The following is a 24,165-nucleotide window of genomic DNA, read 5'->3' as shown; positions in this document are numbered from 1 at the left end:
GTAGCGTTGATCTAATGTTAGAACATGAAGCAGTCATTTAAAAGGTGAGCATGAGAGGGGTGGCCAGAGTAAGAAAGCCACACCCACTAAACCAGAGAGAAAGATGATGGGTAACAGAAAGATGTTCTTCATTACCACTAGGCACACTCAGCATATGTTTGCCAAACATGGTTTGACTTTGCTGTGCCCAGAATGTATAACAAATTCGTTTGCCTTGAGAATTCTTTTATTGAAATTACATTGTTTAAGAATATGCCATAATATATTTGGGTGTCAGAAGTTTCATGACAAAACTAAGTGAAACAAGAGACCATGGGGGTCAGAACTACCAGGGATGTGCTCTTTGACTCTCATGCCTTCCTTTCTACTCCAGCCAAAGGACAGCATGGAGATCAACTGGAATGAGGGAGGCACCATACTGTTAAGAGACACAGGAGTGTACAGAGTTGACGGTGGTGTCATTATTTTGAATTTCCATCATGTATGGGAATAAATGTGAACAAAAGTAGGAGATTCTGCTGACTTGACTGGTATATTTGAGCAGAAAGACTCTAATATGACCAACTTAGAAAATTCTAAGCTTTGTTAACCTTCTTCATTAAAAAACTGCTGTACAATTTAAAGATAAAGAATGATTCCCTGCCCTATATTTAAAAAAAATGCAAAAAAAAATAAAGGCAAATCTAAAGAGGTTAAAAAAAAATCTTCATTTAATTTTGGTTATTTAACATAGTGAAGCCACTAACATTTAATTGACCTTTTCCCTCTTTAATTTCTTTAACGCGTGGTTATAAAGCACCAGCTGCTGGAATTAAGGGAGTAAACAGTCTATGTCCCACAGAGGGTGAAGGAAAGCAAACATGCAAATACTGTTTTCTGGTATCAGGAGGCCTTAGAAGGAAAAGAATGAGCAGTGTCGTATGGGAACACAGAGTTACATAACCACATCTGGTGACAGAGGAAAGAGCCCTCCATGTGGCTGGAGAAAGACATTTACCAACCCACTGAGCAAGCAGGGGACCCAGATTTCCACCCACCTCAGGGCGTGAGCCTGGAGCACAGGCTGCTGGGACTGTACAGGAAGTGACATACTGGAAAGAGGAAGAGCAGAGCAGGACCAGAAGATGGCGGCTTGTCTTTCCCTTTTCCCTTTCCAATATCAGCTTAGAAAGCTGGGCCTGGTGGCACATGCCTTTCCCCCCCAGCAGTGGGCAGACCAAGGCAACACAGTGAGTTCAAATACAACCTGAGCCACATAGTGAGACCTAGTCTCAAAAAAATAAATAAATAAGACTATAAGCCATGCAAGACAGTAGTTATAGGAATGTAGACTCTAATACAGAGTCTACTATGCCATCTCTGCCGTAATTTAAGAAAAGTGGCTCAAGAAAGACTCCATGTGACAGGGGTCAAGCAGAGGGTTTATTATTATTATTATTATTATTATTATTATTATTATTATTATTATTATTATTATTGAAAGAGATCATAAAGGGAAGAGTGCTGAGCAAAGGGGTAAGGACCATGTTGGAGAAACCCACAGAAACAGCTGACCTGAGCAAGAGGGAGCTCATGAACTCTAGACTAACAGCTGGGAAACCAGCATAGGATTGCACCCCCTTTCTCCTTCTTGGGGATCCATGTATCTCTCTCTCTTAGGGTCCTTCTTTCCCAGATTTTCTGGGGTTGTGGATTATAGGCTGTTTTTCCTTTGCTTTATGTCTAATATCCACTTATGAGTGTTTGTCTTTCTGTGCCTGGGTTACCTCACTAAGGATGGTTTCTTTTAGTTCCATCCATTTGCCTGCAAATTTCAGGATATCATTGGTTTTTTTTTTTTTTTTTTTTTTTTTTTTTTTTGCTAAGTAATACTCCAGTGTGTATAGGTACCACATTTTATTTATCTATTCTTCAGTTGGGGGGCATCTAGGTTGCTTCCAGGTTCTGGCTATTAGGAATAATGCTGCTATGAACATAGTTGAACAGATGTCCTTGTGGTATGAGTGAGCATCCTTTGGGTATATGCCAAACAGTAGAATTGCTGGGTTGGGAGCATGGGGGGAGAGGGGAGAAAGGTAGGAGAGAGGGCGGTAGAAGGGAAGAGGGGAGGAGAACATAAGGGATCAGGAAGGACAAGTTGAGAAAGGACAGAGGAGAGCAAGGAAAGAGATACCTTGATAGAGAGAGACATTATGGGGTTAATGAGAAACCTGGCATTAGGGAAATTCCTAGGAATCCACAAGGATGACCCCAACTTAGAATCTAAGCAATAGTGGAGAGGCTACCTTAAATGCCCATCCTGTATAATTAGGGAAATTCCTAGGAATCCGCAAGGATGACCCCAACTAAGAATCTAAGCAATAGTGGAGAGGCTACCTTAAATGCCCATCCTGTATAATGAGATTGATGACTACCTCAAATGCCATCATAGAGCCTTCATCCAGTAGCTGATGGAAGCAGAATCAGAGATTTACAGCTAAGCACTGAGCCAAACTTCTGGAGTCCAGTTGTAGAGAGGGAGGAGTGATGAGCAAAAGTGTCAGGACCATGTTGGAGAAACCCACAGAAACAGCTGACCTGAGCAAGAGGGAGCTCATGGACTCCAGACCAACAGCTGGGAAACCAGCATAGGATTGCACCAGGTCCCCTGAATATGGTTATCAGTTGGGACCACTGGCACTGGAATCAGTATTTATCCCTAGTGCATGAAGGGGCTTTGGGAGCCCATTCCCTATGGAGGGATCCTCCCTCAGCCTAGATACATACATGAGGAGGGCCTCGGTCCTGCCCCAAATGATGTGACAGACTTTGATGCTCCCCGTGGGAGACCTCACCCTCTTTAAGGAGTGAATGGGGGGTGGGATGGGAAAATGGTAGGGGGAGTGGGAGGATGGGAGGGAGAAAGAATTGGAATTTGTATGCAAAATAAGATTGTTTTCCATTTAAATGTAAAAAGAATTCAAAGGGGGAAAGTGGAGGTAGGGAGACCAGCCTCTAGGGACAGGAGCCACAGGAGAGAGGAAAGAGGGGGCAGAGAGAGGGGAGAGAGAGACAGGAGAGAGAGGAGGGTGGGAGGTGGGCAGGCCCTTTTAAAAGAGGACATGGGGCACAGGTGATGCTCTCAGTGGCTGCAGCTGAGGGTGTAACCTGCCAGAGCCCCAAGGACAGGCCTTCCAGACACCAGAATGCTAACAACCTCCAACATTCGGGAGGAAAGCTTAAAGGTGGCTGCTATTACTAAAAAGCTGGCCTGAGTTTCATCACCAGATTCTACTCCTTTTTAGCAATAGCTGGGCACAGTGGCACACATTTGCAACCCAGCACTGGGAGGCAGAGACAGATCCCTGAAGCTCACTAGCCAGCCAGCCTGCCCAGCCTACTTAGCAAGTTCTAGGCCAGCAAGAGACTGCTTCAAAATTCATGGTCCTGGAAGGCATCACCCTCCCTGTGCAATGGGGGTGGGGGTGGGATGGGAGGAGGTCTGGGGGGGGGCATGGGAGGGAGGGAGAGGGAACTGGGATTGATATGTAAAATAAAAAATAATTAAGAAAAAAGAAAAAAGAAAAAATTCACAGTGGATGCTAACAGAGAAATAGCACTGATGTTGTCCTGTTGTCTGAACACACAGGCATGTGTACACATGTGAACAAGACACACAAACATGCACAGAAACACAAAGACTATATAAGCCACTTTACCTATCAATATGTTTATTGCATAATAGGGTATATTTCTCATCTTCAGATGTCAGAGAGGCTGGAGTTCATGAGTTTATATAGTAAGCATGGAATATGATAGACAGCAAAGATATTTAGCATGAGAAATTTCCACTTTTATACATTTGAGGATGTTATAATTCTAAGTTTATTTAGTTTATGACAGGTCTTTCAGGTACAAAAATAGCTGGGTAGATTTCAACCAAACAGAATAATGATTTTCTGACTCAAATGGCTGTGAACAATGGAACACTAGCAAAAGAGACTAGGTCATTCTCCTCTTTTATAAAAAAACAAAACAAAAGAAAAAAAAAAAACAAAAAAACCCAGCTGATGATTTTCAGAAATGATACAAGGGGAAGCGAGGGGTAGCTAGCTTTTGTCTGTAGTCCTTGTGTCCTCATGAGCATCTTATTTAATACGCCACTATGGTTAGTACAAAACTACAAGTAGGTAGAAGATCTTCTACTTAGGTCTGTAGTTTGTCATCTCTGAAGACTTAAGACCATATGTTTCTAGGAGCCACTGATGCAATAACGCTGGACTTTGTCATCAAACACCCGCCCACCCGCCTTGTGTCACCAGTGCTTATGCAACTGTTAAACAAAGGGGCTGTATATGCCTTGTCCTCCAGGGCAGAAATCTTGTCCTGTGGTTGCTTCAGAAAAGTAGAGCTTGGGAAAATTTCCAAAATTAAATGGGCAAATGACAGTCCCAAGCCTCTAAGTTCTTGGAAAAAGAAATAGGCAAAGTGTCCATCCTGGAGACTAATAAAGGCTACAGGGACATCAACAACTCTGAACATGCAATGGCTTCTATTGAGTGCTTGCTTCTCTACAGAAATCTCGAGTGTATAAGCAAATAAAGAGGAAATGCTTTACTGCTACTGGCTTTTGGCTAGACAACTTATCTTTTTCTTTTCTGTGTTTCCCCTGAAGTAATAGTAATAATGCAAAATTATATCAGTTACACTAAAGAATGTACCTTAGAGAGATGTGATAGAGAGGCTGGGGTGCTGAGTCAGTGGCTAAGGGGGCTTGCTGAGCAGGCCTGAGGACCTGTGTTCAAATGCAGCACTCACATTAAAACGCCAGATGGCCATGAATGTCCCCAACCCCAGTGTTATGGAAGACAGAGTCAAGAGGCTCACTGGGATTGCTGGCCCTCAGCCGAGCTCCAGGCTCAGTGAGAAAGTGAAGTAAACCAGAGAGTGACCTAGAAGGACTCTTGGCATATTCCTCTAGCTGTATACACAGGCATTTGCACCTGGGCACACACAGGCGCACACACGTTCACATACAACAATGAATAACGTGTAAATACATACACAAACATGAGGACCAAACTTCAGATCCCTGGCACATATGTGTCAGGAGGGCAAGATGGCCCAACTGTAATTACATCATATGGGAGATGGAGAGAGAGGATCCCTGGAGTGAAATGGCTATCTAGATGGGCCAAATCGGCAAGTCCCGCTATTAAGTGAAAGATCCTGCCTCAAAGAGTGGAGAAAAACTGAGAAAGACACCAAATGTCCACATGAACAAAAACACATACATGTGAGTATCACAAACATGCCAACACACCTTAATACCACAGACACATTGCAAAAAGAAGACAAAAGATACAGGTGGAAGAAATTAGAGTAAAAGCATTAACACTGCTGTCGATTTAGCTACTGTACTGTGCACAGTAAGAAAGTCAGTGAGTTCTGACAGCCATTCCTTCCAGTGCTAAGAAACAAATGTGATGATGCCAGATAATCAGCAGCAGGAAGTGATGCCTGGAGACAGAAGCGGGTCAGTGACTGCTGCGGAGCAGAGGTGGAGACGCACGCAAAGGATGGAAGGAAGTGTTTACAAATGGTCCAGAAAAAATGGGTGCGCCATGGAGATGTGTGACAGACACTATGATTACATTGACTCTGATTTCATGGATATGCATAAATATGAAATTTAAACAAACTATGCTTTCTAAGTAAATATGAATATGAAATTCAATGTATGACAATCATACCTCAACAGAACAGCTTTTTAAAGGTCCATAATCTAATTTACAGCACAAACACATATCACATTATATTGCTGTGACTGCACAATTATATTTTTATACAATATAAATAAAATGGTAAGGGGATGAGAGGTTTGACACTGCTTGAATGACTATGAGGGAAAGGCACACACACATAGGATGGAGACAGAGAAAAAAGAGAGAGGGAGAAAGAAAGAAAACCAAATAACTACAAACATTATTGAGGTAAAGGTGGTCTACAATATGAATGCTTCATTCTTAGAGCAAGAGTGGTCAACTAGGTAAGACTTAAAAGAATAATAACATCACTGTACACAGATCTTTAGCCATTTTTTTTTCTGATGGGCTCACAAAACATCCAATACTAAAGTTCATTATTAAAATAAATAAATAAATTAGGGAATGCAGAAATGTTGCAATCAGCATTTCCTGAACACAAATTTCCAAAACTGAAAAGCACAAAAAGCCTGTTAATATAAGCAAAAAACAAAACAAAAAAAGCTTAAATCTTTTAAATGTTAGGTTAAAAAAGAAATACTAGCTGAAATATATTGAAAGCAAAGTTCTAAATTAAAACCTATGGGATTTATATGAATAAGTAAAGGAAATGCATAGCACTAACACTTTTAATCAATAAACAAAATATAATAAATTGATTTATAAGCTGAAAATAGAAAATGAACACATACTCCCTTGACAGTATAGAAAGGAAATAATAAATATTGAACAATAGAGGTACTGGGAAAAAAGGTCTATCTACTATTCCTAAGTCATAGTAAAAAAGAAAATGAAAATAGGCTTAGAAACATGATGCTCCCAAGTGATCATTTCTTTTTAACTAAAGAGTTAAATAATACTGCAAGTGAGATGTCATCTGAAGATTCTAAAAGTAAGATAGTAAATATGTTTGCCTTAAAGGAGACGTGGAGAATAATCCAAGACCTAGATAGGAAAGTCAAGAAAAACATCAACAAAAATGATAAGAAAAATCAGAAGTATAGCTAAAAATAAAATTTAAAAAGTAACACAGAAAAAAAGTAATGAGAGTAATTAAGAGCTTTTTAGAACTATATAGAAATGTAGAAATGAAAATTTCAATGAACCAAATAAAAAGCACAGCTAAAACTATCAACAATAAAATCAAGCAAGCATACAAATAATATTAGATATGGAGGACAAGATCAAGGAAGTATTAATCTCAAATATCAATACAGGAAGAAAGAATGTGTGAATGTGTATTCTGGATAAATAAATGGATGTCCAAACACAAGAGACATTTAGAACCCCCAAAAGACATGACCACAAAACAAAGTCCTCTTCAAAGTATCACAGCAAAGTATCAAAAATACAAAGTAGAGAGGCTGGAAAGATGGTTCAGTGGGTGTAAATTCTTGTTCTACAAACAAGGATTGAATTCAAATCTCAGCAACTATGTTTTTAAAAAAAGAGGAGGAGCCATGACAAACACACACATATAACCCAGGATTGAGGGTAGAGGCAGCTAGATCCTGAGAACTTGCTAGCCAGCTAGTCCAGATGCAACAGCGATCTTGTCTCAGGCAAAAAGGTGGAGAATAATAGAGGAACACACCTGGTATTCTGCATGGCCATGTAAGAAAGCAAGTGTGTGCGTGCACACACACACACACACACACACACACACACACACACACACACACACAATACTCTCCAAAAAGAAAAATACACAATAGAAAAATAATATTAAAAGTTGTGAGGAAAACAACAACTCACCTTCAAAGGCAAAATATATTAGCTCTTAAATTAAAAAAAATCCAAGAAAGAATGGAATGACATATTTGCAATCTCATAGAGAAAACAGCTATCAACCAGAGAGCTGCCTTCATCAAATCTAACTTTAAAAGCTGACGGCAAAACAGATAAATATCAAGACAAACAAAAACTAAGGCAGTTCAGGACCTACAAGCCAATACTGTAGGCAGTATCCAAAGGAGAACTTCACAGAGCATAGGGGAAATTTAAGTTTATGAGAGGAATAGATGAACAAAAGAAAGCTAGGATGAAATCTATCATGTCCAGCACAGTAAATCAGAAAAACTTTAATACAATAGGAGTGAATAATAATAATAAAATCGAAGGGTAAAATAATCACATGAGTTATTAATCTAAAATGCAGAAGGCCTATACTCCCCCATCAAAGATATACAGACTAGGAATAGTCCTCAGGGATCCACAAGATGACTCTAGCTAAGATCCTCAGCATTAGTGGAAAGGGTGACTGAACTGGCCTTCCCCTGTAATTGGATCGATGACTCCCTTAGTTATCATCATAGACCTTCATTCAGTATCTGACGGAAGCAGATGCAGAGATCTGCAGCCAAGCACTGGGCCCACACCCAGAGTCCAGTCGAAGAGAGGGAGGAGTGATAATATGAACAAAGGGGTCAAGACCATTGGGGATACCCACAGAAACAGCTGACCTGAGCTACTGGGAGCTCACAGACTCCAGACTCACAGCAGGGGAACCCACATAGGACCAAACTAGGCCCTCTGAATGTGTGTGACAGTTGTGTGGCTTGCCCAGTCATGGGGCCATTGGCAGTGGGACCAGGATTTATTCCTAGTGCTTGAACTGGCTTTTGTTGTTGTTGTTTTGGGGGTTGTTTGTTTGTTTGTTCATTCTTTGAGTCAATTTTCTTTGGAGGGATACCTGCTCAGCCTAGCTATAGGGGGGAGGGCCTTGGTCCTGTCTCAAAGCGATGTGTCAGACTTTAACTCCCCATGGGAAGCCTTACCCTGGTGGGAGGAGGAAGAGAAGGAATTGGAACTGGGAATGAGAAAAGATTGTTTTAAAATTAAAAAAAGAAAAAGATAAAAAAAACAAAACAACAATAGAAAAGCAGGTCCAACTATCTGTTGAATACATATGTTAAGAAAGACACTCCCAGAATGAAAGTCAAGGAGTAAAGCTAATCAACAAACAAATAAAAGCCAAAAGTAAGCCAGTACAGTTATTTTCTCCAATAAAGTAGACTTTTAACCACCAAGCTGGGCAGTGGTGGTGCACAGCTTTAATCCCAGCACTCAGGAAGCACAGACAGGCAGATCTCTGTGAGTTGGAGGCCAACCTGGTCTACAGAGAGATCTCCAGGGCAGCCTTCAAAAGGTTCAAAGAAACCCTGTCTCGAAAAACCAAAACAACAACAAAAAGCTAACCACCTACCAACAAAGGGAGAAATTCATCAATAATAATAATATAGAATGAGTAGAAAAATACATGATCTGAAAATTGGTGCTTATGATTGTCTTTTGAAAAATCACTCCTATGCATAAAAGGTCTGTTGGATCCTAAAGGAATAATACTGATTGACTTCAATTGCTCAATCTCTTCTTTACTTACATCATTTAAACTGGAAACCAATAAAGGGCCTTTGTAGATGGAGCTTCTGTTTCACCTGGCTGGAGAATTGTAGTGATAAATTATGTATGACTTATTAAAGCTTGACTGAGGATTCAGAAAAGCAAAGTCAGCCACAAGCCATAAAAGCAAGGCACACATCTTTTATCCCAGCAGGCAGAAGCTAGAGGTCATGGTACACACCTTTTATCCTAGGACTCAGGATAAGAGATAGATAGATCTCTGTGAGTCCAAGGCCACCCAGATCTCCACAAAAGTGAATCAGTCTAAAAGAAAATTATAGCGCACACCTTTAATTCCAACATTAGGGAAGTATATAAGACAGTTGCAAGGTCTCAGAGAGGCATTCATTCTTCAGCCCAATGAGGAAAGGTTACAATCTGAGGCTTGGTGAGAGGTCATGGAGACAGGACCAGTTCATTCAGCCTGAGGCAGAGGTAAGAAGCTAGTGGCCAGCTGCATTGCTTTTCTGATACTCAGCTTGAAGCTTGAACCCCAGTATCAGTCTCTGGGTCTTTTATTTATTTGTTTTACAGGCTTTCATAGTTAAACTATGCCATAGCTCAAATCAAACATAGTATGCCACCAGCATAAATAGAATGCACATTTTTCTCAGAAGCTCAATACAACACTTTCTAAATAGAGCACATTCTATGTCCCATAGAAAGACTTAGTATAAAAGAAGTGAAATAATTTCTTGTAACCTCTCAGCTCACTGTGAACTAAAACAACAACAAAATCAATACTGGATGAAACTATATAAATATTAGACCAGAGCAACACTCTTCATTGACACACTTTTCATTATGAAAGTATAATCTCCTAGGAACTTTGAAATACAACTAAGGTAGTTCTGCCAAGAAAGTTTACAGCTGTAAGTTTCAACTATAAAAAATAAGACCATGGATACAAAATATGGTATGACAGGTCTTAAAAACAAAAACAGTAGCTCACAAGAAACAACAATAAAGGTCTAGAAATATATTAATGAGATAGAGACTAAATGACCACCACATTGGACCCACCAGACACAAACTCTGTTCTTTGAAAAGTAAAATTTAGAAACCACTAGCCAAATGAACAACAACAACAACAAAAACTGAGGGAAGATCCACATTAATAAAGTGTGAGACTGAACGAATGGAGTGATACAGAAATCTCCAGTAGAGAGCAAATGATTATTAGGCAGTATTTTTGAAAACTTACATTCCAAAAAACTAGAATATCTACATGAAGTATATAAATTATTAGCAATATGACTTAGCCAAATAAATTAAGATGATATAAACAACTTAAACAGATCCATAACAATTAACAAGAATGAAATAGTGGTAAAATGTTTCCCAAAAAGGAAAAGCCCAGGGACAGATGGATTTATTGCAAAATTCTAATAGACCCTTAAGGCAAAGCTAAAACTAATACTAACATTCCTCAGATCATTCTAGAAAGGAGAAGTATAAGGAGTATTACCAAATGCCTTCTAGGTAACATCATAACTATACCACGAAATGATACACCAATTTCTCTGATGAACACAGATACAAAGCTACTCAGTAAAATACTTGAAAAGATGTTCAAGAACAAAATAAGATCTTAATAGTTCTAAATATCTCCCCATTCATGCTCATGAAAGCAACCATAAATACATACAATGGCTCAACAAACAAACAAACACACCAAAGTAGTAGAGGAAGAATAGTTTCAGCCAACAAGAAATGGGGATTAAAGAGGGTAATAAGAGAGGATGAGCAAACTTGCAGCATGTATGTGTATGAAACTGTTAAGGAAAAAATATACATGTATGAAACTGTTATGGAGACACCCACAGCTAAGCACTGGAATCCAGTTGTAGAGAGGGAGGACAGATAAGCAAAGGGGTCAAGACCATGCTGGGCAAACCCACAGAGACAGCTGACCTGAACAGGGAGCACATGGACCCCAGTCATAAAGCTGGGGAACCAGAATTGGACTGAACCAAGCCTTGTGGATGTGGGTGTCAGTTAGGAGGCCTGGGCAGCCGGTGGGACCTCTGTCAGTGGCACCAATATTTATCGCTAGTGCACAAATGGACTTTGGGAGCCCGTTTCCCCCCATGGAGGGCTACTCTCCCAGCTTAGATACACAGGGGAGGACCTAGGCCCTGCCCCAAATGATGAGACAGACTTTGATAATCCCCCATGGAAGGCCTTACCCTCCCTGGGGAGTAGATAGGGGTGGGATGGTGGGGTCCCTAAGGAAAGAGGGAGGGAGGGAGAACTAGAACTGATTTGTAAAATAAGATTGTTTCTAAATTTTTGAAAAGCCATCACAAATAAAAAAAAAATTAAAATAAGATTAAAAATATCAAACCCCAAGACCAAGGTGATCTCATACAAGAGATACAAGATTTGTTCAACACAAATCAAGAAATAGTCTTATGAGTGGTAATAAAAGAGCATCTCAATATATGCAGAAATCTAATATCCCTTCTTCATAAGCAAGCCCTGATGGAAACTTGGAATTAAAAGACTATATCTCAACATCATAAAGGCTAAAGATATTGTAGACTAAGTACTAACCTTCTATCAAATGGAGGGAAGCTGAATGTATTTCCTCAAAGAGAAATGAGACAAGAGGACCCACTCTATCTTTGTTCAACATAGTTCTCCAAGTCTTAGAGTGGTAAGACAAGAGAAAGTAAAATAATGGGTATGCAATAGGGTAGGAAGAAGCCAAAGTATTCTCACTTGTAGACAGTATCGTTCTATACAACACCTTCATGATTCTGATAAACACTTTCAGAAAACTAGTAGTATATAAAACTGTGGCAGTTTGCATGAGAATGGCCCCAATAGGCACATACTTTTGGATGCTTGGTTCCCAGCTGGTTGACTATTAGGAAGGATTAGTAGGTGTGTCCATTGCCAAAGGTGGTGTATCACTTTGGGTTGGTTTGAGGTTCCAAAAGCCCACACCAGACCCAGTGTCTGCCTCTTTTTATCTACTGCTTGTGGATCAGGATGTAAAGCTCTCGGCTACTGCTTCAGCACCATAGCTTGTCTGCTTCCCACCATGATGATAGTGGAGTAACTTGCTGAAACTATAGACAAGCCCACAACTAAATTCTTTCTTTTATAAAAGTTGCCTGGTGTCTCTTCAAAGCAATAAAATGGCAACTGAAACAGAGTTGGTATGAGGGACAGGCCTTAACATGCTGTTTGGAGGAATATGGAAGACTTTAGGACTCTGAACTAAAAAAAGAAGCTGAAGGCTTTATGCAGGGTTTAAGGACCATCCTGGTAGGAACATGAAAGAAAGTACTGTTCATAGCTATTTGAATTATGGAAACCTGGCTCAAGAGGTTTCAGAGGGCAATAATATTAATATTAGGAACTAGGCTATAGACCATTCTTGTGATAGTTTGGCAAAGAATATAACTGCTTTTTGCCTTTGTCTTAAGAGTCTTCCTGAAACAGGAGAGTTTGGGGTTAATGTCATTGGCAGAAATTTCAGGACAGCTTAGTATTGACTATATCATGTGGTTATTTGTAATCACTCATATGCAGATCTATAATGAAAAGTGTATGCTGGATGAAAAGAAAAGCAAATGTACAGTTTGAAGAGAAAAGGAGCACCTGGAAAGGTAATGTTGGAGCCAAGTCCTGTGCTCAGGGAAATAAAAAGCATAAAGAAAGGCCTGATGCTAAATAAAAGAGGCATACCCTCAGAGCAAGACCCAACACAGCTAATCCTGTATCCTATGAAAAGAACAAGCCTAATAGACTTCCACAGCCTTGAAACCATCAACAAGTCAAGGTTTATACAAAGTGGCCAGGCTTCAGCCCAAGCAGGCAGCAGCTTTGGCCACATGACTCAAATTTTAAAGTCAATAATGATACAAGAAAGGGGTTGTGTAACCTCCCTTCATAGTACAGGAAAGCCACTGGGTCCAGGCATTTTGCAGGGCAGTCCCTACAGGGAGGCTTACACAGGCCATTGCATGAAGTCGTGAAGGAGAAGCCTGAATTGAGATACTAGAATTGCCAAGGAGAGCTGCCTACACGGTGTGGAACCAGCCCAAAAGAGAGAACTGTGTTGCAGTCCACAAGCTGACAGGAGTTGGGGATCTGAAGAACGATCTAAGACAAAATTTGAAGTTTGCCCTGCAGGGTTCCGGTCTTGCTTCGGTCACTGTTCTCCCTCTGTGGAGTGGTGATGTATATGCTGCACCATTGTATGCTGGAAGCAAGTGATCTGAATTTTTATTTTACAAGGGGTTACAGTCAGAGTCTCCTAAGAAACTTTAGATTTTGAAACTAAATGAATATAGGACTTTTGAAGCCAGACTGAATACATTTTGCTTTGTGACAGGGCTACTAGCCTATGGGGGTCAGGGAGTGGAATGTGGTGGTCTGAGTAAGTCTGTCCCCAGGAGGCCCATACATTTGAATGGTTGGTTCCCAGCTGCTAGACACTGTGAAGAAAGATTAGGAGGTGAGGCCTTGTTGGAGGAGGTATGTTACTGGGGATGGGTTTTAAGATTTCAAAAGTCCACACTAGGCCCAGTGTCTGCCCCTTTCTCTGTCTACTGCCTATGGATCAAGATGTAATGTTCTCAGACACTGCTCTAGAATCATAGCTGTCTGCTTCCTGCCATGATGATAATGGACTAATCCCCTGAAACTGAAAGTAAGTCCCCAACTAAATGCTTTCTTTTATAAAAGTGGCCTTGGTCATTGTACCTCTTTAAAGAACAGTAACAAAGACATTAAAAAACATGCAGAAACCAATAAACTTTATGACTACAAAAAAAAAATAGCTCACTGAAAAAGAAATCAGGAAAAATTCCCATCTGTAATAGCCTTTAAGCATTATAAAATGTCCAAGAATAAAGTTAACTAAGGAGGTAGAAGGCCTCTACACTGAAGAAATAAATTAAAGAAGACATCCAGCAATAGAAAAATTATCCTAAGCTTACAAATTGGCATACTTAGTATTGTAAAAAGTCTGTGTTACTGAAAGGGAATCTACAGGATCAATGAAATCTAATTTAAAAATACCAATGGCATTCTTCGTAGAACTAGAAAACACAGTTCTTGAATCCACACTGAAGCATAAAAGAGCCTCAATAAGCAAGACAAGCCTATCTACTCTGAAAGATCAGTAATGGAGATCCTAATTCCTCACCCTACATAAACATCCAAAAAAAAAAATGATCCAAAGACCTTTATATAAAAGACTTGTGTCTTTTAAAATGTTAGAGGAAAAAATAAGTAAAATTCTTCAAGGTATGGACACAGACAAGGACTTTGCAAGCAGAACTCCAGCATGGGAAATAATCCCAAAATATAGAGATAAAGTTCCATGAGATTAAAAAACTTCTGCAGAGCGAAGAAAGTGATGAGCAGCCCATAGAATGGAGGACATCATTGCCAGCTCTACATCAGATATGGGAATGCTACATATAATATATAAAGAACTGAAAGATTTAAACACAAAAAGAATCAAGTTATCCAACCAGTTGATGGAATAATGAACCAAATAGATCATTCTCAAATGAAGAAATAAAAGTGGTTAATAAATATTGAAAATGCTGAAAAGAAAAGAAAATGCTTGTGATTTACATCACAGTCAGTATGACTACTATAAATAGAAACAAATAACTACAAATGCTGGTGGAGATATTTAAAAAGAAGAATGCATATTCAATGCTAGAAGGGGTAAAGAAAGCCACCTTGAATGTCAGTGAGGAGGTTGGAGGTTATTAAAAAACATATAGGATTACCAGATGGTCCACATCTATCACTCTCAATATATATAAAAAGGGCTTCAAGTCAACACACTACAGAGATGGTAACACACCCGTGTTTATTAACAGTTTTTAGGATATAGAACCAGCCAATACACCTATAAATATTTGAACACAGATAAAATGTGGAAGGGAGAGATGAGAAGGAACAGTAGGGATGAAGAACGAGTTAAAAAGTAAAGTAGGGTGTGAGTGTGTGTGTATGTGTGAGTGTGTGTGTGTGTGTGTAAACACCGAATTAAAACAATTACTTTATGTGGCAAATTAAAAAGAGAAAAAATAGAAATTGAAAGTATTAAAATATAAAAATAACATAAAATTAATAACTTTCATAGTCACAAAAAGTAGCCACATGATTAATATTGGACAAAGTCCCATCTACAATAGCAGAGAAGCAGTACAAATACTTAGGAATACATGTCACAAAGATATGTAAACTCTATAAAAAGAAAACTTAACAAATTACTGCAGCACACAAAACTAGATTTGAACAAAAATAAAAACATTCCTTTTCTTGGACATGACGAATCAGCATTATAAAGACAGCAATAATGCCATAAAATAAAGATGTCAACATAATTGCTTACATAGAATACAGTCAGTGGATGCTAAAAACTTGTAGAATTTACTGCGGCCAGCCTACCCAAGCTGTGGTCACCCTGTCCCTGGAGCCCAGGCCAGCCCACCTGCGCAAGCACATCTGCATGTGCAGCAGACACTTCCTCCCTGAACCAGGCTGCCAAGCCTGCCTCAATGCCCAGAGACACCTGACCCGGAGAGACCTTTGACCAGGGAACACCAATGGGAAAGGGACATACAGCAGAGTTAGTGCCTGAACCAACAGGACCTTGGGAGGGGTATAAAGGCAGGCCTAACTTCCTGAATAAAAGACTGCAGCTGACTCTGCTGCTCTCTGACTCGCATGCTGCCTCTTCTCATCCCCTCCCCAAGGGGGGTTGGAGTAGGGTAACCCACAACAAAAACACAAGCATGAAAGAACAATCATGAATATGCACAAAAGCCTACAAAAGGTGAACTGTCCTATATAACACTAAATAATAAACTCTCTATAAAACCAAGTGTTACTGTCCCAAGAACAGATATATAGTGAATAGGATAAGTCCTCAATTCTGTCTAAATATATATACAAATAAGGTTGGTACATTATATAGGTATCAATATAAGCCTTCGTCATTGAATAAATGTTGCTGGCCCAATGAGACAGCCACTTCCAAAACAATAATGAAGTCAGATTCATACATCCCATCATATATATAAATAAGCCTTTCCTTTTTTCATTTTACATCCCTAGTTCTTTACACACACACCCCAGTTTTTAGAGACAGGTTTGTGTGTGTGTGTGTGTGTGTGTGTGTGTGTGTGTGTGTGTGTGTGTGTGTATTCCTGGCTGTCCTGTTTACCATGCTGACCTCAAACTCACAGAGATCCACCTGATTAAAGGCATGTGCACCATCATCAGGCTAACATCCTAGTTCCTTACGCTTTGCACTTAGGAACACTGAAAAGGTTTTCCTCAGTCCAAATATAAAGGGAAACAAACTCTAAGTCCTCACAGTACTAGGAGAAAGAAGTATGTGAATTATCATACCTCTATCAACTCATTGTAATGGAGAAGCTTTCCAATGCTTGAATAAAATTCACTGACCAAAAAAAAAGATTGGTGAATTTAATTCCATTATTTTTCAGATGCACATGGTAAAATATAACTGAATAATAGTCAAAAAAAAAAGAAAGAAAAAAGCATTAGCAACACACAACATACTTAAAAGCACACTTAAAAGGCTAAAATCCCTAATACATACAGAACTCTTCAAATTTGAAGGGAAAAGAACCGAAGAGAAAGAATTCTGAAAGAAACATAGAAAAGATCCCTGAGTTCTGGGATCAGTCACCAGTAAGAGACAGAGGGAGAGAAAAGAATGGGAGGGAGGGAGATTGGAAACTGAACAGCATACTAAGACAGCTGGCATTGTTATATAATAAGAGAAAGCAGATCCGTTTGTTAATTGGATGTGTTGACAGACACTGATACCTACCAATAAGCCATCTGAAACAGCTAATGTTTCGAAAGTCTGCCTCTGAGGATTGGCCTGTCTGCTCTCTACAGCTGAGGACATTGCTGATTTACACAGTCTGGGAATCAGGTCAATAATGATTGCTTCAGAAAACGTAAAAGAACATTAATAACATAAAAGTAAGAAAAAGTAAGGTTGAAAAGCATCCCGAGTTTGCAGAACTTGGACTTAGGGCAGAGAAAGTAAAGTGAGGATGGAGGAGGCGGGGCCAACAGATCTCACAGACTGTAAGGTTCTAGCCCGACAATGGGCAGAGGAGTGTGGGGGTCAGATGAGTCCAGGCGTCTGCTCACAAGTTGACTCACAGATCCACATCCAGGACCCCAGCCTGGGACAGAGGAAGGAGAGCAGATGTCTGCAAGCTTATAAGAGAAAACATGCAACTATCTGGATCCCATTTTACAAGCAATAAAAGGTTGTGAAATGAAACGATTTTATTATCTTTACTAATGTCCTGCTCTACTCTCATGTTTCTAGGGAGTTTCAATGAGGACAATGAGGTTTCGTTTACTTGTTCAAACCTTGGCGTCTACGTTTATATTTTACTATGGAAGTTCTTGATCCAAATATGCTAAGTGATAATAAAATACCAGATGATCATTGGAGGAAATGGTTAAAATGAGACCAAGAAAGTAGTTTCTAGTCTTATTAACAATAGTATATTCTGCAAAGTACTAATATACACCTATAACAATCTGTTTTGTGCTGCATTGGGTAAAAGAAAGAGGAATGTAAAATAATTGAGCAGGGGAAAGCATTGTGGTCTTTTTACCATTTTAATACAGACATTTTCATCTGAAATGAATAGGAATAAGGGGAATTGATCAAATTCAATGTAACATATCCGGGCTCAATCACCAGCTCACACAGCTGATTCTGTCTGAGACACAGCCATGGTCAGGTGTTTTCTTGAGCCTTCCAAGAACCGTCAAAGCAAAGGTCAGCAAGCCAGCCCACACAAGTTCCAGTGTATACTGGCATCATCCATGTTTGCAAACTCTTGGTGAACACAGGTGAATACTACAGCTGGGCCTTGCTTCCTGGAAAACTGTTCTAAAGACAAAAAATATCTGACAGGCCCGCTAGTTTGCCTGGTCATTGTGGTAGAACAGTTTATTTTTCTCAGTAACTGCAGACTTCAGTTCATAATTAAGCCTTCTGATATAGTCAAAAGGCAATATTCTAAGGATTTTAGTTTCTTTTTTTCTAGATCACATTTTTTCTTTCATTTATTCACATAATCAACAACTATTCTCCCTTTCTACTGTTCATATATGATCTTATAAATAATAGGACAACAATATTTCAAAATAGACTATCAGCCCAGCACACTATATATATATATATATGTATATATATATGTATATATGTGTTTTATATATATATATATATGTATGCGATACACACACACACACACATATATATGTATGTAATTTAGTTTACAAGAAATGAGTGAGCAAAAATGACCAATAAACAGGGAATTTTGTGCATGACATTTAGAGCTTTCCTGTGTGTTTACCACTTGAGTGTGAAATGTATCTTCAAAACTGATGTGTTGAAGATTTGTCCCCCAAAGCAATGCTGAGGGTGATCATTATGGCTCTGACCTAATCCATGGATAGAGGCACGGTCTACTGGTGACCCTGATGTGAAAACCAGGGGTGAGGCCATGTTGCAAATGGTGGATCACAGCCCAGAGGCTTCAGAGGCTGCCGGTGTCCAAACTCACTCACCTTCTCTCCACTCTCTGGCCACCCATGTTTTGCGTCATCACTGGCCCCAAGATAAAGCTTAGTGAATGTGGACTGACAGTTCTGACACTGTGGATACAACTAAATCCTTTCTCCTGTAAGTTGTTCTAATCAGGCAGGTTGTCAGTTACCAAAAGTGACTGACACACCATATCTGTCTTAAAATTGCTTCTGAGGGATCTAGGTCTGATTATTTCATTAAAAACAGCAAATACCCAATACCAAAATTATGAGGAGAATTTGACAATAGCCAATGTGGTAGCATTTGATATTAAGAGTTGTAAAAAAAAAAAAAAAAAGCAAAGGCTGGTAGGATCTGAGTCCAGAAACCTCATACTAGCAAGCCCAGGAGACAGACTAAGTGCCCATGTGTTCAACAAAATCATAAAGTGCTTAAAGTAGAGAAGCATTCAAGGCAGCTAGCATCATCTTCATATTGTAATTTCACCCACAAAATTCCTTTCTGGATACTCTGTTCATGTGTGAACAAAGCATGGACTCATTGTATGAAGGAAGCCTAGTCAAGCTTTTAAAAAATATTTAATTTTTACTTTATGAGTATTTTCTCTACATGTATATATGTGTATCATACCACATGTGTGCCTAATTCCCACAGAGGCCAGAAGTGGGAACTGGATCCCCTGAAAATACGTGGGCCTCCTTGTGGGTGTTTAGAAGGGAACCTATGTCCTTTGCGAGAGCAGTTAAGTGTTTTTCACCACTAAGTCACCTCTCCAGGCCATAAAACACTTTGCAAATATTAAAATTTTATTTTAATTTATATTTGTATCTTTAAAACTTTTCATGCAATACATTTTAATCATATTCTTCCCCCTCCAACTCCTCCTAGGTCTTCAACAACTCTCTACCAACCAAACTCAAAAATAAATAAATAACGTTTAAAGATTTGATTTTACTAAATGTGTCTGTGTCTTCAAGTTTTTGATTCTACTTCTTCATCTAACCAGCATTTACACTATATATTTCCATAATCATAAAGCACATCCTCCCTTTATCCATCCAGAGAGAAACCCATGGTTAAAAACACAAATTCAGTGCTGCCTGCTTTCCCTTGCTCTTCTTCCCCTCGGTGCTCCCCAGGCTCAGAGCTGCTTACCTGAATCACTCCTCCCAAGAAGGAAACTGCTGCTGCAACCCCGATTCTCTGTAGCTCAAAGTCGGATAAGCCCAGCACGCTGGAGTTGCTCTGTGTGGTGAGGTTCCTGCTGCTTTGAGGGACCAGCCTTTCCACAGCGTTGGCTGATATCAAGGATGTCAAGGCAAAGGTACCTGGAAATGAGAATGCTATTAGAAAATGCCCACGCAAACATTAAAAAGTTATTGGACTCTTTCAGGATAACATGAAAGAAACAGTGCATCTGACTGGTTTCGATGCCCACCAAGTTGTCATGTCTTTCTGAGTCACACCCTTTCCGAACTCTGAATAGAGAATATCTAAGATGCAGGATTGTAGCCTAGATTTACATCCAACCCTTCAACATACCAACAGTGCCACCTGAAGTACAACATTCTGGGTCTAAACTGCCTCATCCACTGAATGATACTCGTACCCAGATATTAGGGTTTGAGGAGAATAAAAGGAGAATTCTTATAGACCTTGATGGATAACTATAAACCTGCTGGCTAAAACATAATGTCCTCTAATCTACCAAAACAAGCTCTTATCTTCCAAGATGTGTCCCAAATTCCATAGTCACAACTATCTACCCAGTTCTTCCTCACCAGATTATATGCTTTCAACCTGCTATGAATTCATAACTGAGTGGACCTTATTTTCATGAACAAAATGCGAAGGCCCATAAAATGATTAAATCCATGTTGGTCTGCTGCTGTTAGGGTTTCATGGTTACTTCCTCGGAATATTGACCGTCTTGTTTATAAGAAGGATTAGTATGCTCCCCTCTTTCTGACAAGAGCTCTGATTCTTTTCTTCTTGGCATAGCTTTCCTGCGAATGCAGCAGCACGGATGAGAAATGCTAATTCCCACAGAAAAGGGTAAAGAAACGCATGCTGTGTTGTGCAAGCATCCCTTCATGTCATCTCTTAAAGACCTTACCTGGTCCCAGTTTGTGTGTGAGCCTTTGGAAAAAGGTACTCTATGGGATACAGACAACTTAACACAGACAAGATAAGGCCAAGAGAACCTGGTCTCAGTGGAAAGCCAGCACACTGTCTTCTTTTCTTACCAGAGCAGAGGGTTTGGAGCTATGATACGCACTGTGGGGTTAGGACAATGTAGAATTATGTAACCCAATGGACTTGGACTTAAATATATTTTCTTGGTCTCCTTGTCTACAAAAAGAGCACATTCTTCATCCTTTGAGATTTGTAAAAGGCTTAAATGTCATATAAATATAACTTAGCACCAAATGGCATGTTGTTTACACTAAGTGTCAACCACTCCGCTAAGTCTTAGTAAGACCGAGTTAATAATGGTCCGTTATAGTTCTGTTCTGTTCTCTGAGAGGTGATAGTATACAAATACATAGGGAAAAAAAGTCAAGTATTAGAAATCAGTCCGTGATCTAGGTGTTTTTAATAAATCAATAGACATTGTTATAAAAACTGAATTAGGGATGTTCTAACAATTAGAGACAAGATTCTCGCACCCAGATGGGTGACTCAGATCAAATCAGATAGCAAGTGTAAGAGCCGCACCTTGAAGCCTTTGAACTCCGTAAACAGAGACCAACATGCTTTCTACTGAAGCTACAGAGCATATAACTGCAGATTTGAAAAGAAAAGCAAGTGCACTAATGCTTTAGTTTAGGATTCCATGCCCTGGTATTTTATAGAAGATAGGAAGCAACTGAATAGGACAGAAGAAGCTATCTGAAAAGCTGTGTTGGTGGAGATAGGGGTGGTGAGCCTCAGTCAGCTCCAAGACCCACTCTATGGATCTCCCGGTAAATGCTAAATATTTGTATTTTGTTTTCAAAATGGCATCCTACTGAGTTTTTCTAAATTTCCCTAAATTGCTGAATATTTAAATTGTTGGACATTTAAATCTAAATTGCTGAACATCTCAAAAATTTTCTAATTTTGATGTGAATAAAGAATGAATTAAGGACAAAATTAAGGCATATCTAAGGGCTGGAGACAGGGAGACACATGTTTATTGTCTTAAACAATTTGGTTTCTTTAGGGATAATATCCATATTTGTTTTTCTCTTTTCTAGTTTAAGGGATGAATCATTTCATTCTTTTCCATGACTTCTATGTCTCACAATTGTATTTTATGTATTTAAAATACATTTTAAGTAATCATATTTTAAATTAACCATGAAAATTCAAATTGCTAAATAAACTAGCACATTCAACATCTTTACACTCTGGCTTCAGGAAGCAACTGCTTTTCAAAGATAAGTGAACTCAATGCAACTGCATTTTCTTCTACTGAGACTACACATGAGTGAGCCTGTTAATGGTCAACCAAAAATAGTTGGGGGGACTCAAGAGGCTTTGATGCCCTCCTGCTTCACTAGTGGCCATGGATGAGTTATAGGAATAGGGGAGTCACTGCTATGATTTGAAAAACCTTTGTTGAACCCCCTAAGCTCTAGTGAAGAATTCCAAGCTTATTCTGAGGGTTCCAATTATATATACTGCATCTTAAAGCAAAAAACATGAATACAACATAAGAATGTGAAGACAAAGTGTTTTGAATGGGAGAAAAAGAAATAATGAAGGATGAAGGGCAAGGAGTAATCAGAATACATTGTTTACATATATGAAAATGTCAAAGGACAAATTTAATTTTTAAATGATTCTTTTATAATGTCTTATCATGTTAAGTCATTAGGTATTGCATCCTGAACACCTACCTGGGAGGCTAAATCCCAAGATAAAATGCTTTTCTTTTACAATAGTATCTGGTCTCTTAATAAATTCTCAGGGAGCGTTGTAGTGAGATATTCACTTTGTCTGCACCTGTGGCACAGACCACACCCATTGGAGGTGGGGCAGGGGCAGATGTTACCTGGGGGAACTAAGTCTGAGGAAGGGGCTCCAGGAGCTCTCTTGCTTGCAGCACAGGGACAGGAGAGCATCCAGAGGCATCCTTGGGACCAGGAACCTGCTAGTGTTCATCTGTCCCTGTTGTAAGTTATTTCTCCCTGAATAAACATCTACTCAGTCTATCTGTTTCTCCTGATCCTTATTAAACCTCAACAGAGCATAATCTCCCACCTACACCAAAAGATGGCCAAATAAAAGAGAAATATCATTTGTATATTAAATGTATGTGGGCATCTTTGCAGAGTCAAGGACCCTTATAGTTAAAATCACAGGTTGATTCCAGAAGTCATTTTTATAGTTCCTCTATCACTTATACCAGGAGGGAAAGCATCTCCTATTTGTTACTAGTGATAATGACTTTATTGTTAACTTTCATCCAAAATAGGAAGGTTTGGCAAGCTCTGACAACTCGTTTGGAGAGTTTTTGTTCGTTTGTTTGTTTGCTTTAAAGACTTATTCATTATGTTTATAACACTCTGACTCCATGTAAGCCTGCAGGCCAAAAGAGTGCACCAGATTTCACTGCAGATGATTGTGAGCCATTATGTGGTTGTTGGGAATTGAACTCAGGACCTCTGGAAGAGCAGCCACTACTCTTAACCTCTGATCCATCTTGAGCGCAGCTACTCGCATACCCTTGACTGAAGACTGGTCCTCCTCTATTCAGGGAAGGTTGTCCTCTTCAATCGAGCCCTCAGCTTCAGGAGGGACATGCATGGAGCTGTGAGGGAGGAAGGGGACACCTGCCTAGCCAGCCAGATCAGCCAAATCAACCCTACCGATCAATGGGGTGACAGATGTCGCAGCCAGATCGCCCTCACATCCCTGGCAAGCTCTGAGAAGTACAAATTCAAAAATAGAATGCCATCCACATTTATTGTATAGTAGAATGACTGTGAAGTTTGCAAAATGTGTATTTTGATGCATCTATAGCTATTAATAACTTATTAAATAAGTTTTACATAATGAAGAGTCTTAAATAAATGGTAATTTTGAAACTATGCAACCAGTAAAACATCTACAGTAATTACCTATGAAATGCAATGGTCTATATAATTATACATTTCAGTATTATCAAATTATGTATTTTTTTTAATTTGTTGTTTTGAGACAGGAGTTCACTCTGTGATCCAGATTAATCTAAGACGCAGTATGTATCTCAAGCAGGGCTTGAATCTGTGGCATTTCGTAGAATTCCTGCTGAGGCCTCCCAAGTGCTCTGATTATGAAGGTTAACTGCCACGCATGACGTTGATTTCTAGACTAATTATGGTCTGTTGGGAAATTTTGTTTTGCCTTTTTCTTTTAACATTTCAAACAGAAGAAATATCCATGAAGTCAGTTCTA

The 24,165-nt window shown here is 39.4% G+C and overlaps 1 protein-coding gene across 1 annotated transcript in view; it reads right to left on the bottom strand.

Moving 5' to 3' along the window:
* Slc26a7 (solute carrier family 26 member 7) overlaps window positions 1–24,165 on the bottom strand; it is a 109,085-nt gene that overhangs the window by 65,913 nt on the left and 19,007 nt on the right. Inside the window, exon 3 of the mRNA XM_051199264.1 lies at window positions 19,897–20,069. Coding sequence (XP_051055221.1) covers window positions 19,897–20,069 — 173 coding nt within the window. The remainder of the gene's footprint in view (window positions 1–19,896; window positions 20,070–24,165) is intronic.

This window comes from Phodopus roborovskii, unplaced genomic scaffold, assembly GCF_943737965.1.
Source record: "Phodopus roborovskii unplaced genomic scaffold, PHOROB, whole genome shotgun sequence".
In the NCBI taxonomy this organism is placed as follows: domain Eukaryota; kingdom Metazoa; phylum Chordata; class Mammalia; order Rodentia; family Cricetidae; genus Phodopus; species Phodopus roborovskii.
The sequence above is the reverse complement of the archived record's forward strand: the minus strand, read 5'-3'. Positions and strand labels throughout refer to the sequence as shown.